This window comes from Cetorhinus maximus, chromosome 22 (genome assembly GCF_964194155.1).
Source record: "Cetorhinus maximus chromosome 22, sCetMax3.hap1.1, whole genome shotgun sequence".
Taxonomy (NCBI): domain Eukaryota; kingdom Metazoa; phylum Chordata; class Chondrichthyes; order Lamniformes; family Cetorhinidae; genus Cetorhinus; species Cetorhinus maximus.
This window is the reverse complement of record NC_135900.1, coordinates 4697572-4717775: the sequence shown is the minus strand read 5'-3', so window position 1 is coordinate 4717775 and position 20204 is coordinate 4697572. Positions and strand designations below refer to the sequence as shown.

The 20204-nt window shown below is 43.2% G+C and overlaps 1 protein-coding gene across 1 annotated transcript in view; it reads right to left on the bottom strand.

Annotated features, from left to right (window-relative positions):
- slc17a8 (solute carrier family 17 member 8) overlaps positions 1-20204 on the bottom strand; it is a 67225-nt gene that overhangs the window by 37849 nt on the left and 9172 nt on the right. Inside the window, exons 2-4 of the mRNA XM_078567670.1 lie at positions 17115-17370; positions 14641-14759; positions 1411-1525 (exon numbers count right to left, since the gene is read on the bottom strand). Coding sequence (XP_078423796.1) covers positions 1411-1525; positions 14641-14759; positions 17115-17370 — 490 coding nt within the window. The remainder of the gene's footprint in view (positions 1-1410; positions 1526-14640; positions 14760-17114; positions 17371-20204) is intronic.

The window sequence follows — 20204 nt, the reverse complement described above, 5'->3', positions numbered from 1 at the left end:
CTGTGGGTGTACCTACACCACAGGGACTGCAGCGGTTCAAGAAGACAGCTCATCACCACCTTCTCAAGGGCAACTAGGGATGGGCAATAAACATTGGCTTTGCCAGCGATGCCCACAACTCATGAACAAATAAAATAAAATCCAGCCATTAAAGAATGATTACATACAATTACCTGAATCAGATTGCACCAGAATTTACAGCAACAATTGATAACAAGACTGAGAAGATAGTGAATGTTACCATATCAACATTAGGATTTGGCAAGAATAACATTTCACTTTTCATTTCTTGTTGCTGCAGCCATTTCAAATTGTGTTTAAACAGCCCCTAAATTTTACATAGTTTAACAATGCAGTCACAACAGGGCAGAAAGGAAGTAACTGGTGTTGTATAAAACAGCACCTAACCACATTGTATTTCAGGTTGCACATTATTCTGTAGAAAATTGGGCACTGTCAATTTGCTATTTGTGGGATCTTGTTGTGTGCAAATTGGCTGTCATGTTTCCTATATTACAACAGCGACCAGACTTCAAAAGTATTTGACTGTCTGTACAGCGCTTTGGCTGTCCTGAGGTCAGGGAGACGCTATCCAAATGCAAGTTTTTTCCTATTAAAAAAAGCGTTTAGCTCATTTCCACTGACAGTGTGAGTGTTGTTTAATTTTTAAAAGTTCATTAATTTTGACCCAGCAATAGTGAAGGAACGACAATGTAGTTCCAAGTCAGATTGGTTGTGACTTGGATGGGAACTTCCAGATGGTGGTGTTCCCATGCACCTGCTGCCCTTGGCCTTCTAGGTGGTAGAGGTCGCAGGTTTGGAAGGTGCTGCCGAAATAGCCTTGGTGAGTTGCTGCGGTGCGTTTGTAGATGGTACACACTGCTGCTACTGTGCGTCGGTGGTGGAGGGCGTGAATGATGAAGTTGGTGGATGGAGTGCCAATCAGACAGGTTGCTTTGCTCTGGATAGTGTCGAGCTTCTTGAGCATTGTTGGAAATACACTCTTCCTGGCAAGTGGAGAGTATTCCATCACACTCCTGACTTAAGTTGCTTACACTGCAAGGAAGAAACACAACAACTTCTGTGTCCATTCTGTGAAATCTGGTTATATTTCCCAAACCCTCAGTGTCTGAACACAAAGGTGTCTGTATAATTCTCACTTGACCACTTCACCTGAAAGGAAGTGGAAACCAGGTCCACTTTGTTGTTTATCCGGAACTCTGTCGTCAAGGTTACAGCACACTAGGAGGCCATTCAGCCCATTGCACTGTACTAGTTCACTGACAGACTGATAGATTCCAATTTCCCTGTTCTTTTCTCATTCGGCCTATTACCCCAGTGCTATCTCACTGAAAGGTCATTCCCTTTTGTCCCAGTCCCCTGCGCTTTTAAGTAGATTTAAAAACGTACCTCTACAAGACCTTGAAGTATCCTTACAAACAAAACGCAGCCAAAATGCATTCTCGCTGCTGATGGGATGAGCATGTTCAGTGTTGAGGTCAAAAATATAGCAGCTCCGAAAACTCTAGGGTAAAAAAGTACAAAGAAACTCACAAAGTAACAGTAGTTAGACCGTCATTAACTTCATTCATGACGAGAATGAGCTTCACCAACAACTGTGCCACATATAAAGGATCATTTTAACATTGTCTTGTTCATTGAGTTTTTCACTTTATTACTTGGACTGTTGTTTAAACAGTTGAATGTTGATGACAATATCAGCACCGTTAGATCAGGTTGAGAGAGTGGAATTACCTTGTCACTTTTTCTTTTTATGTTAATTCAACTTCCTTACGCTTATGTTCAATAATTCTTCACAAACTGGTGTCCTGATGGTGTAAACCAGAATGATCGAAGGCCCTGATTTTTACAGGGGTGGGTTTGGTGAACAGAAAGAAGGAGACATGGTCACCCTACTGACTGATTTAACTTCACAGCGTGTGTCCTTTTCCTCCCACATGCAGTGGGTGGGGGAATGCTTCAAAGAGGCTAGAGTCCAGAAGCAAGTAGGGAGGCTGTAGCAAGATGAGTGCTATTGTGGGGTATGGGGGTGGGTCCAAATACTGGGGAGGTAGCCACCAATTCCAGTGAAGGCCTGATCTGCAATGTCGAGGATGGGGTTGCAATCGTGTGAGGGACGTTTTTGGGTCCCAGGGTGGGGTCAGTGTCCAGTGGGAGACAGAGAAGAAGATGGGGGGTCTGGGAGTGGGGTGTGGGGTGGGGGAGGGGGGGTGGGGTGCGGACTGCAATCCTGCTCCTTTCAGACCACAACCAGTGTTGTAAGGGCACTGCTTCCCTTATCCATGCAGCAGACATTGCCTCCCTTTAGCTGCCGGGTTTCCCAATGCCTGGGAGAAGCACTGGCCAGAGCTAAAGCTGGAAAGTAGGTTAAATTTGTTGCATGCAGTATCATTAAAATGTTCAAATTGCCAACCTGTCACCTGAGAGAAGGTTTGCCACCTGCCCCTCCCCCATACCCCCCTCCACTAAAACTAGAAGTGGGTAGATTGGAGAAAGGTTTGAGACTCAATGCATGACAATGGGGTAGGATTTCAGGAAGTAGGCATTCTAGTGCTCCAGCTCTCAGTCCCAGCATGCTGCCAACTGGAGGAAAGCGGGAACAAGAGAAGGCCATTCAGCCCCTTGAGCCCATTCAATCAGATAATGGCTGATCTTTACCTCAACTCCATTTACCTGTCTTTGCTCCATATCCCTTGATACCCACCAAATAGCTACCGAGTGCAGTCTTAAAACTTCCAATTAACGGAGAGCTTCCCCATACAAGAACGTAATGTATGGATATGAGGCCATGATGAGGCATTGCATAGGTTGTCAAGAAAACAAGAAATGGTAATATTTTTCTTCTGGTAATAACCCTGGCATATTTGCTTATGTACTGGAAGTCCGGCTGTAATTAGATTAAGAGCTAGAGTGACGGCAAGGGTCTAAAGTCAACAGTAAGGAGTGGTTTTGATATGTTAATGAACCAAGAGGAACTGCAATCAGAGTTTTACATAAAGCAATAACAGGAGTATTTTTGAATTGAGTTGTTGTAGTTCAAAGGGGGATGGATGTATGCAGGATGTAAAAGGTGTAAGGTAAAGATAGGGTAAGTTTGTTTTTACAAGTCTAAGAGCTAGGCTAATGAAACAAGTTTAATCAATTCTGGGAAGAAAGCATTTCTGAAGAGACTTGGTTGAGACAATAGAGAGATCAAAGGGAAGGAATGCATTTAAGGAAATACTGATGCCTAGGTGGGGTAGCTGGTCAGATCTCCCAGAAGACAGCAGGGTATCTGGTCAGAACTCCAAGAAGACATGTGTACAAGGCCAGACCTGAAGACCCAGTTGCTGCTAGCCTCAGAGGACAACCCAAGGAAAAAGCACTGTGTGGTAAAAATTACTGGAATTCTATAGATTTTAAAATCTGTAAGGATAGTTGCTAAACAGAAAAGGGAAAGGTTAGCTCTAAGGGTAGTTAAGTTAAGATTTGTGGAACTGTTTTAAAGTACTGTTTATTGTGTGAAGCCATTCTTGTGTTTAAATGTCAATTGTATTTTTTTCCCTTTATTCTTTTAATAAATGTTTACTTGGCTATAAAATTATCACAAGTAGTTGGGGACATCATTTCCTGATTTCAGAGCCCCTTCTCATACTATACAAATTGCAAAAACCGCTTTGGCAGCTGTTTCAAGTTTCCCGTTGGGATTTGGGCAGCTCGGCATTTACCACCAGCCATGCCAAAACAAATGCATAAAGATGCATAGATATATAAACGAAGCAGCTGATGCTCTTACAATAATCTTCCAGAGTTCTCTCCATTTTGGAGCCATTCCTCTAGATAGGAAAATTGCACATGTCAGTCTGCTGTTTAAGAAAGGTAAGAGAGCAAACCTGGGAATTATAGACCCATTGGGCTAATGTCTGTTGTCAAGAAATTACTGGAGTCTGTAATTAAGGATAGAGTGAACACATTGACAATTTTCAGCTGATTGGAGAGATGTATTTAGATGTATTAATACATGTATTAGCATGTATTTGTAAAGGTGTCTGACAAATCTGATTGAATGTTTTGAAGAATTGACTGAAATAGTGGACAGTAGAGGTTACATCTTTGGATGTAATTTACTTAGATTTCCAGAAGGCATCAGATAAAGTCTCTCAAATGGGAGTGCTTGCTGAAGTTGGAGCTCATGGAATTAAAGGCAATTTGTTGAGCGGCAGGACACGGAGAGTAGGGGAATGGACAGGTACTTTAATTGGCAGGATGTGACAAGTTGTGTCCTGCAAGGATCTATATTGGGGCCTCAACTATCACTACATTTATTGATGACTTAGATAATGGAATAGAACGCCATGTATCCAAGTTTACTAATGACACAAAGAATGGTGGCATTGTAAGCAGAGCAGATGGAAGCATAATATTACTAAGAGATATTGATAGACTAAGTGAATTGGAAAACTGTGGCAAATGGATTTCAATGTAGGCAAACGTGTGGCCACCTACTTTGGACCTAAAAGGGACAGAACAGGTGATTTTCTAAATGGTAAGAGCTAGAAATAGTAGAGTTCCAAAGAGACTTGGGGGTCCGGGCACAGAGGTGATTAAAATATCAGGAATGGGTACAGAACATAATTAAAAAAGACTAATGGAACGCTGGTCTTTATATCTGGAGGACGAGAATACAAGGGGGGAGGAGTCATGCTTCAGCTACACAAAGCCCTGGTTTGACCTCACCTGGAGTTACTGTCAGCAGCTCTGGGTGCCACACGACATCTAGGATATACTGACCCTGGAGAGAGTGCAGCGTAGATTTACAAAAATGATACTTGGATTCAAATGGCTTAAATTACAAGAAGGGTTTAAAGAAACCAGGATTGTATTCAAGCTATTAAGAGGAATAGGGTGGATAGAACGGAGCTATTTCTGCTGGTTGGGGAGTCTTGGATCATAGGGCATAGTCTAAACATTATAGCCAGGCTTTTCAGGAGTGAAGTTAGGAAACACTTTTACACACAAAGTGTGATAGAAGTTTGGAACTCTCTTCTGCAGATGGCAGTTGATCTTAAATCAGTTGCTAATTTTAAATCTGAGATTGCTAGATCTCTGTTATTGAAAGGCAATAGAGGATATGGGGCAAAGGTGATTATGTGGGTTAGGTCACAGATCAGCCATGAATGGCAGAACCAGGGTCAAAGAGTTAAATGACCTCATCCTGTTCCTATGTTCATAGGTGCAAGTTCTTTGCTTCGCACACACGGGGCTCGGTAAGTCTCCGGAGTCATTTTCTACCACAGGTTTAAGAAAAGCAAGTAAAGCAAACAAGCTGTGTTAGAACAGTTGAGTCTAGTGGTAACAACGGCATGAATGAGGGTGTCAGCAGCAGATGAGTTGAAATGAGGAAGAATCAGGCAATGTTACAGAAGTGAAAATAGGCTGTCTCATTCATGGTGCAGATATGTGGTCAGAAGGTAATCTCAGGGTCAGTTCTCAATGTTGTGAGCAGTATGGCAGTATGGTTCAACCTCAGCCAGTTGCCAGGGAGGGAAATGTGTCAGCAATAGGGAACAGAGTTTGTGGTGAAGTTAATTCAAGGATAATTACGTGGTTAACTCTCAGCTCAATGCTGTTCTCTTATAGCTGTTGAATGAGCTCGCACCTAATTAACATCAAAGCTAAACTATCACAGGGTTAACCTGTTTTTAAACACCAGCGGGAAATACCAGGGAGGAATTCAGTACATGCACCTTAAGTATCTGGTGGAGAGCGGAACAAGCCTCTTAACAACATTTTGAAATTACATTTGAAATGAATGAATTACACATTTCATTTTCGCCAATTTTCAAATGTTGCCTATGGGTGAGGTAAAAGAAACGAAAGCAATATTTCCCAACCCTCTAGCCTACATCAAACACTACAACGTTCAGAACCTCAGTTCGACCAGCCAGCACATTCTGGCACTGGGCCATTTGCTACATTGTTGAAACATCCTCATAGAAAATATGGGACCAATTTTAAATCTAAGCGAATGGGTTTTGAGTAAATTACAGTCAAGCCCAGTGTGTCTGTTTATCTCCCACCTCCTGTCAAACGCTAATATATTTATGTCCCCTTAGCTTACTCAATGCAGAAGGGACTCGTACATTGTTCTGAACATATTCCCTCTTTGTACATAAACAGAACAGTTTCTCAGTCAATAAATAATCCTGCTGACAACTGGACCTCAGAAGTGATCCAAATTCAAAAGTACATGCCGGGGGGGGGATCATTAAATGATACAGTTGATTGCCAATCATAGACATGGCATTAGACATATCACCAGAACTGAGAGATTATAATGACCAGGAAAGATTGAACAGGCTGGGTCTCTATTCTCTAGGAAAGGGAGGGCTGAGGGATGGCCTGATAGAGGTCTTGAAAATAATGAGAGGGTTTGATAGGTTAGATGCAGAGAAGATATTTCCCCTTGTTGGGGGAGTCAAAAGCTAAGGTGCTATAAACATTAATAAATCCAGTAGGGAATTCAAGAGAAATTTCTTTACTCAAAAGTTGCTAAGGAACTAGAACACTTTCCCGCCTGGAGTAGTTGAGGAGAATGGCATAGAGGCATTTAAAGAGAAACCAAATAATCACAAGAGGGAGAAATTGACCAGGATGTTGCCTGGGCTGGAGAGTTTTAGTTATGAGGAGAGATTGGATAGACTGGGGTTATTTTCCCTGGAGCAGAGGAGATTGAGGGGGGACATGATTGAGGTGTATAAAATCATGAGGGGCATAGATAGGGTAGACAGGAAGGAACTTTTCCCCTTGGTGGAGGGATCAGTAACCAGGGGGCATAGATTTAAGGTAAGGGGCCGAAGGTATGGAAGGGGATGTGAGGAAGAATTTTTTCACCCAGAGGGCGGTGGGAATCTGGAACTCACTGCCTGAAAGGGTGGTAGAGGCAGAAACCCTCATAACATTTAAGTATTTGGATGTGCACTTGCGATGCCATGGTATACAAAGCTTTGGGCCTAGTGCTGGAAAATGGGATTAGAATAGTTAGGTACTTGTTTGACCTGCGCAGACTCGATGGGCCGAAGGTCCTTTTTCTGAGCTGTAGATGTCTATGACTCTATGACTATGAGAAAGGACTAGGAGGATGTGTTGATGACATGAGATGAAGGAGAGTGGGAGAAGGCTGGTGTGGAACATAAAGACCAGTCTGGACTGGTTGGGAAACATGAGAGAACTTTCCTGGTCTCCATCTAGTACCATGGAACCTTTTATGTGCACCTAAACACGCAATCGGCACCTTGGTTTAACATCTCATCTGACAGTGCAACGCTCCTTCATTACTGCACTGCCATTGGATGGAAATGGTGCACTTAGTGAATCAGCCCAACCTGTTCTGGTCTCAGTCCAGACTAGCTCTCGTAGCTAATGTATCAAAGCAATCCAGCAACATAAACAAAAATCTAACTGATCAAAAAACATCCCTGTGGTCACTTGGGGAGTCCATTTACTGGTTCTCCCAGGGTGTGGGCTGTTTAACACTCTTCTCAATAAGTACGACTTCAATGACTCTGTGTAGCCTACTTGCTGTGCATTCTCTAGACTTTCTCTGTTAACAGTACCATCTAGTGGGTATAATAAGATTTGCTTCACTATGTTACAGGGTGTATTGCAAGCAAAAACGAATGGCCTCAAAAAGTTGAAATAGCCAGTGCGCAAGGACGCTGTTGCTGAATTCTGTACATTCAATGGAATAACAACAATTATTTGCATTTATATAACACCTTTGACACAATATAACATCCCAGGGTGCTTCACAGGAGCATCATCAAACAATATTTGACACTGAGCCACATGAAGAGATATTTGGATAGATGAACAAATTCTTGGTCAGAGGTAGGATTTAAGGGGTTCCTTAAAGGAGGAAAGGCGGGGGTTGGGGATGTTGTGGGGAGGGAATTCCAGATTTTAGGATCTTGGCAGCTGACAGCATTGATACCATTGGGGGAGCAATTAAAATCGGAGCTGCTAAAGAGGCCAGAATTGGAGGAGCGCAGGTATCTTGGAGGGTCGTGGGGCTGGAAGTGATTAAAGAGTGAGGGAGGAGCCATTGAGGGATTTGAAAACAAGGATCAGAGTTTTAAAATCAAACTGCTGTTTAACTAGGAGCCAATGTAGGTCACTTAGCACAGGGGTAATGGGCGACTGAGATTTGGATAAGGACCTCTCATTCTTCAGTAGCATAGTGCAGTCAATGTCGGTATGATGTCCTGCTACATGATCATTCACCAAGAAACTGGAAAAGAAACTAGATGGCACTTAAACAATATTACTAAGATAAACCTCAGATGCCTTTGAAGGTGGAGGTCAGATTAACAATAATGCATTTGGGATCCTGGGCCTTATAAATAGGTGCATAGAATGCAAAATCAGAAAGTTAAGCTGAACATATAAAAAACACTAGTTCAGCCCAAGCTGGAGTATTGTGTCCAATCCTGGGCACCGTACTTCAGGATGGATATGAAGGCTTTGCAGAGGGTATGGGAGAGATTTGCCGGAATGGTTCGGGAGAAGAGGGATAGATGGATAGAAATTGAGGTTGTTCTCCTTACAGCACAGAGGTCTAAGATGAGATTTGATAGACGTATTCAAAAGCTTGAAGGGTTTTAACTGGAGTAAATTAGCAGAAACTGTTTCCAAGGGTCGAAGGATTGATAGCCAGAGGGCATAGGTCTAAGGTGAATACCAAAAGTACCAGAGGCGACGAGAGGAAAATCTTTTTTACGCAATGCATGGTTAGGATTTGGAGTGCACTGCCTGATAGGATGGTGGATAGAGCTTCAATTCTAGGGGCAGCATTTTCCCGTCAGCAAGCGTGGGGGTGGGGCCCGCTCGCCGACACGTAAAATGACGCGTGGTGATGCCGGGCGGGCGTCCTGAGGTCACCGCGCGCCATTTAGGTTTTCAGTTCGGCGGGTGCACAGCCAAGTCGGCTGCACACCCGCCGAACTGTCAAAGGCCTATTAAGGCCTGTTGAAAACTAATTAAAACAATTAACTGAGCTGCCCGTTCAACCTTAAGGTTGGCGGGGGTGGGGGGGGGGGGTGGGGGGGGGAGGAGGGTGGGGGGGTGGGGTGCAGGCGAAGAGCCCAGGCGGCCTTCGCATTTTTGGTGGAACCTCATCCACGGCCGGGATGAGGCTTCATGAAGTGTTGGGAAAAAATCAGTCAAATTTTTTCCAAAATTTCATTAACATGTCCCAGCTCATGTGACACGAGGGGACATGTTTCAAAAGCCTAAAAACCCTTTATTTAAAAGCTTAACACTGAAACAAATCTCCCTGAGGCACCTCCATCCACGAAAGAACGCAAGGAACCACCCAGGGAACATCAAAGATCAAACGGTGATTTATTCTCAGTCTTTAAAATGTTAAAAGGGTTCGATGGAGTAGACACGGAGAAACTGTTTCCTCTGGTAGGTGAACCCAGAACAAGGGCTATTATAATCTAGTAATCCAAAAGCCTAGGTTGATGCTCTGGGGACATGGGTTCAAATCCCATCACAGCAGTTGGTGGAATTTAAATTCAATTAATAAACCTGGAATTGAAAGCTGGTCTCAGTGATGGTGACCATGAAACTAGCATCGATTGTCACAAAAACCCATCTGGTTCACTAATATCCTTTAGGGAAGGAAATCTGCCATCCTTACCTGGTCTGGCCTACGTGTGACTCCAGATCCACAGCAATGTGGTTGACTCTTAACTGCCCCCTGAAATGGCTGAGCAAGCCATTCAGTTCAAGGATAATTAGGGATGGACAACAAATGCTGGCCTTGCCAGCGACACCCACACCCCATGAAAGAATAAAGGGACAAAAATTAGCCAGTTCATTCAGAAGTGAAAACTGCTTCACAGAACGGACAATGGAAATCTCTCTCCCAAAAGGCTCTGGATACTGAGGGTTAATTGGAATTTTCAAGACTGACATTGTTAGATTTTTTGTTGGGAAAGGTTATCAAGGGATATGGAGCCAAGGCGGATGGAGCCGAAGGGAGTCAAAATATATGTCAGACGTTCTCTACTGAATAATAGAACAAGCTTGAGGGGCTGAATGGTCTCCGCCTGTTTCTAAGGTTTCCTATTAAGGACAGCTGTGATCTGACTGTCTGCAAATCCGGACTTGCTGAGAAGTGAAATTAGTGTAAACATTATGAGCTGCACGAGTCACAAAAGTATTTGCGACTAATTCTCAAAAATATCCTTATCATTTATCACATTTCTCCTTTCCGATGGTTGGTAATTAGTCAGAGATAGATTTTCTGACAGATATCTCTACCTTACCAAAATGTAATGTGCTCCTATCAAATTTCTTTCTGCTCTTTTTTTAATGTAGGGATATTAACCCTTAACAGCAAAAGTCAGAATATTTGGGAATACTCAACAGGCCAGGCAGCATCTGTGGAGGGAAACAGAGTTAACATTTCAGGTCTGTGACTTTTCATCAGAACTGAGGAATGTTAGAGATGTAATAGGTCTTGAGCAAGCGAAAGAGGGGGGAGGAGAACAAAGGGAAGGCCTGTGATTGGTTGAGGGCAGGAGAGACTACATTATAAGGTTTCATGGTATGATATACTCAATGGGAGTGGTAATAGATAAAGTAAAGACACAAAAGATGTGTGCAGATGAGGTGTGAATGGCTGGAGAAGGTGTCCAAATGCAAAGTAAAGGAATAAAGAAAGAAATGAGAAAAAAAAACAATCCAGCAAAAAAAAAATACACACAAAACATAGTGCAGGCACAGGGTATGATCTAAAATGGTTGAACTCAATGTTGGGTCCAGAAAGCTGTCAAGTACCAAGTCGAAAGATGAGGTGCTGTTCCTTGAGCCTGTGTTGAGCTTTATCAGAACACTGTAGCAGGCAAAGGACGGGGAGGTCAGAGCCGGAGCAAGGTAGGGAATTGAAATGACAGGCAGCAGGAAGGTCAGGGCCATGCTTGTGGACTGGACAGAGAGGTTCCGCAAAGTGGTCACCCAGTCTGCATTAATCCTGTTTTCCTCTCCACAGATGCTGGCTGACTGGCTGAGTATTTCCAGCTTTTTCTGTATTTATTTCAGATTTTCAGCATCCGCAGTATTTTGCTTTTGAATCGGTAGACCAACCTCCATACAAGGAAACCTTTGGGAAATCCTGGGCGTTGTCGTAATAAAGTGTGAAATTTATCTGCAAGTTCGCTCTTTTAGAAAACGACCTTGAATAGTGGCTGAATATTCACTGTGCAATCTGATATTGTGAATACAGATGAAGCAGTGTTAATAATTAACTGTACTGACTGCAATTCTTGCTTTCCTTGAGATCCTGTTACAACAGATATATCATTTGACAAAAAAAGCCATTGCTAATAAATTATCTCTGTGCACATGGGCAGATATTTCCTGTCCTCTTCCTGTGTAGGCAGAAAAATGTGCCTTTAAAATTTAATCAATTTACCAACAATAGCTTGCTCGGTGAAAACTTTGAGAGCTAATATTATTTGAGCGCAAACTCATTTAAATTCTCAAAGCTTGCAGTTATTACATTTTTGTAAAACTGACGTGTCAAAATAGGTGACATTTCCATTTCGAAAGCTCCACTCCAGAGAACAATATAGGCAACGCTTCAGCACCCCACTGAGGGAATGCTGCACTGTCGGGGCTGCTGTCTTATCATTAAAACTAGGCCCTGTATGCCCGCTCACGTGGATTTACAAGATCCCTATTTTGAGGAAGAGCAGGAACAGTCTTCCCGGTGTCCTGGCTAATATTTATCACTCAGCCAGCACTACCAAAAGACAGATGAATTATTCATTTATGGGATTTGTGGGATTGTGCTGTGCACATAATTACGGGTGTGTTGGCCTGTGTAACAACTGGCACAGCATTTCAAAACAACTCATTGCATGTGAAATGCTTTGAAATGGTTCTGAGAGGCACAATATGATGTTGAATTAAATCCCATCTCTCTCTCTCTCTTCCTCTCTCTAACACAAGTACTTTCAGTAGGGTCAGAATCACAGTAATCTGTCATTGCAGAGCTCCCCAAATCTGATCTTCGATTCCATTTTGCTGAACATTCAGTTGGTTACCATGTTTGAACCATGCCAAGGTTAGCCCTTTGACAGTGAATTTCTATTCTGAGCTCAGTGTGATAAATTTAAGCTTTGTGCACCTTGAGTGCCAGAGCTGAACCCTTAGTCCTACATCAGGCATTTTGCCTGTCCATTGATGCCTAGCAATGAGTGCAAAATAACTGAGTTCATACAAAAATGACAGAACAGGGAAAGAACCTAGCCCCATACGCATGATGGCTGGAAAGTACTGTCTAGACACTCCCTATCCTACTCCAGCAACCAGGTAATCCACTGCAGGGGCAAAATCTCAAGAAGGGAAAACTCTGGAAAATTCTACTCAGATCCTATAAGGTGATTGAAAGCAATCAGAAGATCACATACTCCTTGTTATATGTTCCGATACTTTAAGATGTCATCTGTACCCATTCGTTCAAAAACATCCACCAACTTGCACTATCAATATTTTCAATGGTTTGGCAAGTCAAAAGGCTACAGTCAAATGGAGCTACAAATGCATGTGCTGAAACATCTTTATGGTAATGATGAGATTGATCATGTATCATTATCGGAAAGAGAGACCTTGCATTTATGTGCATACAAACATACAAATTAGGGGCAGGAGTAGGCCACTCGGCCCCTCGAGCCTGCTCCGCCATTCAATAAGCTCATGGCTGATCTGATTGTAACCTCAACTCCACATTCCTGCCTACCCCCGATAACCTTTCACCCCCTTGCTTAGCAAGAACCTATCCAGTTCTGCCTTAAAAAGGTTCTAAGACTCTGCTTCCACTGCCTTTTGAGGAAGAGAGTTCCAAAGAGCCACCACCCACTGTGAGAAAAATTTCTCCTCATCACTGTCCTAAATGGGTGACCCCTTATTTTTAAACATTGACCCCTAGTTCTAGAAAATTGTAGCACCTTGTCACATCCTCAGGAGGCCCCAGAGCACTTCACAGCCAATGAAGTACATTTGAAGTGTAGCCCTTGTTACCTAAGCAAATGCACGTGCCAGTTTGTGCACACCAAGATTCCACAGCTACAATGAGATAGATCGCTGGATAATCTGATTTGTTGATAGGGTTAGTGTTGGCCAGGATACCGGGGAGCATGTGCCTTCTCCTGTGAGCTTGAACCTTGAATCAAAGCAAGACTAGAATACAGTATAAGGTGTCAATAGAAAAAGGAGTATAATATTATAGTGGCTAAATGTCAAAATGCAAAGCTCCCGCCTTTGAATATGACTGCTCCCACAATTAGATATAGAAGCTCATTTTGCAGTTTCATTCTTCTAATTACTTCAAAAAGTTCCAATATGTTATGTTATACGCTCTACTTAATTCTAATTCATAATGGACTATTCAGTAGGACCGTCCCTCAATCCTAACCACTATTTTGAACAGGCTTTCCCAGTGACCTGGCCAACATTCCTGCCATAAAATACTGTCAAAAAACAATGGTGGGTTGTGCTGGTGCATTAACCTGCATAACAACCACGGTACTTTAATCCATTGCATATAAAATGCTTCAAGATGTTTCTGAGCAATGAGATATAATTTCTTTGAGTAAAATTATTGTAAGAACTCGCATGAAGGAGCATTGTCCGTAGGGCAGCACACACTGCAAACTCACACACTCCCAGTCCACCGTTCCCCACTCCAAAGAGCAGAGTCAGAAATGCACATGATTGAGGCTGGCACTCCAATACAATACTGAGGGAGCCCTGCGCTGTCAGAGATATCGTCGTACAGATCAGACATTAGAACAAGGCCTCAACTGTCCTTTCAGGCGGATGTAAAAGGTCCCATGGCATTGTTTTGAGGGAGAGCAGGGGAGTTCACCCTGGTGCCCTGTCCAATGTTTATCCCTCATCCAACATCGCTAAAACAGATTCTCTGGTCATTGACACAATGCTGATTGTGGGATCTTGCTGTGTTTCCTATATTACAACAGTTTTGGCACTTCAAAAGTACATTCTTGGCTGTAAGGTGCTTTGGGTCATCCTGAGGTCATGAGGCATTGAATAAATGTAAGTCTTTCTTTCTACTTTAATTTTCCACATGATAGAATACACTGAAACATGGATAATGTTGTGCTGCTATCAGCCCAGTTTCAACCACTCATTGGGATAGAATTAAAGAGAACCTTGCAGCACAGAAGGAGGCCATTCGGCCCTTTATGGCTCTGCCGGCTTTTTCAAAGAGCGATTAGTCCCACTCATTGAATTTCGCAAAGTACATCACCAGATGAGGAACTGGCTGTTTAGGACCGAGATGAGGAGAAATTTCTTCACTCAAAGGGTTGTGAATCATTGGAATTCTCTATCCCAGAGGGTCGTGGATGCTCAGTTGTTGAGTATATTCAAGCCTGAGATCAATGGATATTTGGATACCAAGAAAATCAAGGGATATGGACATAGGGCAGGAAAGTGGAGTTGACGTAGAAGATCAGTTATGATCTTATTGAATGGCAGAGCAGGGTTGAGGGGCTGAATGGCCTCCTCCTCCTATTTCTCATGTTCTAATGTTCTTAAAGTTCTTACCTGTTTGCAGCAAACTTGTTGGAGATAAATCCCCCTGGGATTTGAGTTAGGATATAACCCCAGAAAAAGGACCCGTGAATCAGCCCTACAGTCTCGGGATTCCAGTTGAATTGAGGTTTCTGGAAAGAGAGAGAGAAAGAGCGAGAGAAAGGGACAGAACTGCTGTGGCCCTTGTCATATCTGCTCATAATGTTAATCTGTTTAGCTAGATCATTGTTTGTAGCAGACTGTTATTGTTACAAAGTGAAGCATTACCAAAGAGCTTCATCTACCCATCAAACAGCTGCTCACCCACAGCTCCTCCAGTTAAAACACAGCAACTCCCAACAGGCATCCTTTAATTCCGCTAACATTTCAGCAAATCTCATTAAAGCTAAAGTAAATGAATTAAAGATTCAGTGAAATGAAGAGTCACTGCCCAGTCCCTGCTTCTTCATTGTCTTTACAAACACACACCTGCGTACTTACCTACACAAATGATTGGGATACTTGGGGTTTTTCATTAACTCCTCCAACGGGCTGCTAACTCAAAGTGAGATTATTGCTGTTTTTCATATTTAGCAGATGACAGAGTCAACTTTTTGAAATCTCTATTACATTGCACTAATTAGATTGTGTGAATCACTTCCTACACATGTTACATTCGAAATGAGTTCAGATATCCTCCAGGAACAATCTGTCAAAGATATTTAATACGTTTTTTATCCATTCTGGGGATGTGGGCGTCGCTGTCAAGGATGACATTTTGCACCCATTCCTAGTTGCCCTTGAGAAGGTGGTGATGACCCACTCTCTTGAACTGCTGCAGTCCATGTTAGGGAGGGAGTTAGGAAGGGGAGATGGTGGGGTAGTGGTAATGTCACTGGACTAATAAACCAATTGTCCAGGCTAATGCTCTGGAGATAATCGTTCATAATCCCACCATGGCAGCTGGTGGAATTTAAATTCAATTAATAACCTGGGATTGAAAAGCTAGTCTCAGTAATGGTGACCATGAAATAAATGTCATTAAAACTCATCTGGTTCACTAAGGAAATCTGCCATCCTTACCCAGTCTGGCCTACATGTGATTCCAGATCCACAATAATATGATTAACTCTTAACTGCCCTCCTGAAGTAGCTGAGCAAGCCACTCAGATATATTTGAGAAGGCAGCTCACCCTCACCTTCTCAAGGGAAGTTAGGGCTGGGCAATAAATGTCCCTGACAGCGATACCCAAATGTCCAGAATGAATATTAAAAAAACTGAGATAGATGCTGACATTTAAACTTTATCAGTGGTCCATCCAGGCAAAAAGCTTAAGGTCTGCTTTTCTTCCAGATTATCAGAAAATAGCAGTTCCTGGTTAATATTGGATAGTTTGATTTTACTGCTTCATGTGTGCTCAAATGGAATGGAAACCTGTCTCTTAAACATACAGTACCTCAGCAGTGATATTTAATAGAAATTGTTCTTTGTCATGAATCTCAGCTCTTAATTGGTTTAAGGTTTATCTTAGGGTGACTGCCTGGTGCAAGCATCATTTCCAAATTGCTGTCTACAGTTCCTCTTACAACAGCAACCGTGATTGGGGCAGGTAGATGCTACACCCATTCCCAATGAGTTTCCATGGAAACTGACAGGAAAAACTGGGATCCGAACTGGCCAAATCCCAACCCAACCACTGGAGCCCATCTTGTGGAATTGATGAAGGGAGTGTGCCTAGAGACAGAAGGGGGTATGTGGAAATGGGGGGGTGGGGAAATGGGGGAAGGGGTGGAAACCCACCCAGGGTGTCCCACCACTTTATGTCTACCCAACTTTCCACTCTGAGGCTGGGAGCTAATTCTATTCAACCAACCTCACTCCATCTTATTTTGTGGCAGTGCTTTTGGTGCAAGTTTGTGGGTTGTTCCTGCACTACCCCAAGAACTTTGACAGAGGCATTACACAGATTACATAGCATTGACTCCACGGAACAAAGCTACTTGGCCCAACTGGTCTAAGCCAACATTTATCCTTCATACAAGTCTCCTCCAACATTACATCATCTCACTCTCACTCTTTTCTCCCTCATGTACTTATCTAGCTTCCTCTTCAATGTGTCCAAGATGGCGCGAGCCAATGGAATCTCAGGCTTGCTGAGAGGAGGAGCTGGTTCTATTGTGGGCCCAGATTGGGTTTTAATGTTGAACAACTCTTTGACCTCTGGGACTCGTGTGTCCTCTTGCTCCTCACTCAGGGCAACATCCTGCCCTGGGAGCTGTTGATCAGTGGGATATGGAACAGGCAGCATAGCAGCTGGTTCAATGACACCTAGAACCCCCACACGACACCCTTCAGGGGTCACATTGGCGCCAACTGAATTTCACAGCTCTTTTACACGAGAATGTGCCTAAAAGTTACACCCAGAAGACAACGTGTCACGCGTTCCCTATTTTTCCGCCCTTCTCTCTTTGTTGGATTCCGATCTGTAAGTGTGCATGGCACCTACCTCAATCTCTGCCTTCCCATTCACATAGATGGTGTTGTTGTTGACCATTTCAACTATGGCCATGCCCAAGTTGCATCTGATGCCAAACGAGATGCAGAATCCAAGTCCACTCATGATGGCAATGATATACCGCTTGGGCATTCCAAAGCAGTGACAGTCACATAATGGCTGCTTCAGTACCGCAGTCTTCACTGGCTGACCATCTTCATTCAACTCGATTTCTTCCTCCTCTTCCACGTTCGTGCCATCCACAGTTCTGTGGGAGGTTTTGGGGGATGGGAGGTGGTGGTATGACAGCAATCACAAAGGATCAAAGGCAGCAACAAATCATGGAAAGTTTCACATTTGCCACAATGGGAACTAGGCATAAAATCAAAATCATTCTGTGTGTGAAGCACTGAGATATGATTTGCAATGGAATATCTGCATTTGTTCCCACAGATTGCTTACGCTCGTCTTTCCATTAATTCTAATTCATTTAATCATTTAACTGTTCAAGGAGATATGTGGTACGGTGCTTAGGACGTGACTTTGGAAACTGTGATGACACAAGAACCAAAAGCAGGTTTGTAACATCAGCTGCAGAGTTTCCGAGATGTAAGGGAGATCTATTGGTCACCGCTGTTCCTTGACAAATACTTCATTTACACTAAATCCCACTGCAAGCTTTTCAATATAACCAGGTTAATGCAAAAGCTCCAAGTGGGATTTTGAAAGAAATCTTTAAGGTGGTTATGGGCAAACGGTGATAGTTGGGAATTACACATCTGTATCACCATCTCCATCGCTGTCCATGTACATCTCTGTTTTTAACATTCTCGCTATCTCCTGCAACTGTGAACTTGACCACTTCGGCAGGAAGAATAGAAAAATAGAAAACAGTACACCAGTTACACGGAGAGAGGTTGCAGAACTCGATGGTACAGAGGGAACTGGGTGTCCTGGTACATGAATCACGTAAAGTTAGTATGCAGGTGCAGCAAGTGATTAGGAAGGCAAATGGGATGTTGGTGTTTATTGCAAGGGGAATGGAATATAAAAGTGGGGAAGTTTTACTGCAGCTGTACAGGGCCTTGGTGGGACTGCATTTGGAATACTGTGTACAGTTTTCGTCTCCTTATTTGAATAAGAATATAATTGTATTAGAAACAGTTTAGAGAAGGTTCACTCCACACATTCCTGGGATGATGGGCTTATTTTATGAAGAAAGGTTGACTAGGTTGGGCCTATATCCATTGGAGTTTAGGAGAATGAGAGGTGATCTTACTGAAACATATAGGCCAGGATTTTGCCCTCGTCGGGCTAGCGGGAGCGGCCACGAAAGCGACCACCACCCACGATCAGGCCCCGACTGTGATTTCATGCTGGCGGGCCTTAATGGTGAAACGCGTGCTTCAGCGCTCAGCACTGCCTGGGTTAGGGGTGGGAGGAGAGCAAGCGCGCAAGTTCGCGCATGCGCATGAGTGCGTGCAATGAAAGCTCCCTGAGACACAGAGCTGCCTCAGGGAGCTAAAGATTTTAAAAATGAAAAATAAAGAATTTTAAAATGTTAAAAAAACATGTTCCCTCACGTGACTCTGTCACATGAGCAGGGTCATGTTATGAATGAAATGCTAAAAATTTGTATTTAATTTTTAATTGCTGTTGGAAACCTCATCCCGCCCCTGGATGAGGTTTCCTAAAAAATCCAAAGGTCATTGGGCCTTTTCGCCTGCCCACCAACCGTAAGGTTGGACAGGCTGTGAAAAATTTAATTCTATTGGTACTTTAATGGCCTTAAAAGGCCTTTTCATTGTCGGCGTGCGCGCTGCCAACTCCCACGCGCACCCGCCAAACGAAATATCGTGCGAGTGCGCGATGATGTCGGGACGCTCGCCCGACATCATCGCCCGTCATTTTACGTTCGTTCAGACCCAGCGCAATGTCCTGCCCAAAAGATACTGAGGGGGCTTGATAGGGTGGATACTGGGAGGATGTTTTCTCTTGTGGGGGAGACTTGAACCAGGATGCAGAGTTTAAGAATAAGAGGTGTCCCTTTTAAAATGGCAATCAGGAGAATTATTTTCTCTCAAAGGGCTGTTAGTCTGTGGAATTCTCTTCTCCAGAGAGCAGTGAAGGTTAGGCCATTGAATTGTTTCAAGGCTGAGTTAGGTTTTTGATAGACAAGGGAGTCGACGGTTATGGGGGGCAGACAGGAAAGTGGGCTTGATACCACAATCAGATCAGAGTCCTATCCTCAGAAGACAACCCACTTATTCCAGTTATCAATCTAGTAAACCTCCTCTGAACCGCCTCCAATGCATTTACATCCTTCCTTAAATAAGGAGACTAAAACTGCCCACAGTATTCGAGATGTAGGCCAGGATTTTCCTGCCCTGTCCCGGGCAGGACCCGCAGTGGGCGAGGTGGCGCCCCAGCCAGGAGTCCATTGACTTGTGGCGGGGACCAGAAGATCGCGGCAGCGGGCGAGTGAGGAAAATCCCGCCGGGAGATTCACCATTGCCCTGTATACTTGAAGAATAACATCTTTACATGTTAAATTCCTCTCATAATTACTTCTTAATTACCTGCTGTACCCACATGCAGATGCTGTAATGTTTCCTGTATCTTCTATAGTGAAGACAGAAGCAAAATATTTGTTCATTTCGTCCGCCATTTCCTTATTATCTACGATTAATTCCCCACACTCACTCTCTAAGGGACCAACACTCACTTTACTTACTGTTTTCCTTTTTAAATGCCTGTAGAAACTTTTGCTATCAGTTTTTACATTTCTAGCTAGCTTCCTCTCATACTCTAATTTCTTTCTCCCAATTAACAGTTTAGTTATTCTCTGCCGTTCTTTATATTCTGATCAATCTTCTGACCTGCCACTCGCCTTTGCACAGTTATATGCTTTTTCCTTAAGTTTGATGCTTCCCTTAACTTCTTTAGTTAACCACAAATGATGGGTCCTCGCCTTAGAATTTTTCTTTAGATTTATTCGGAATATACTCATAAAGCCTTCAATCCTTCCTAATGCGTGGTGTCCGCAATGGGACACAACCTAGTGTTTTAGTGTTTGGGGCCAAATTAGCATTTTATGTTAGT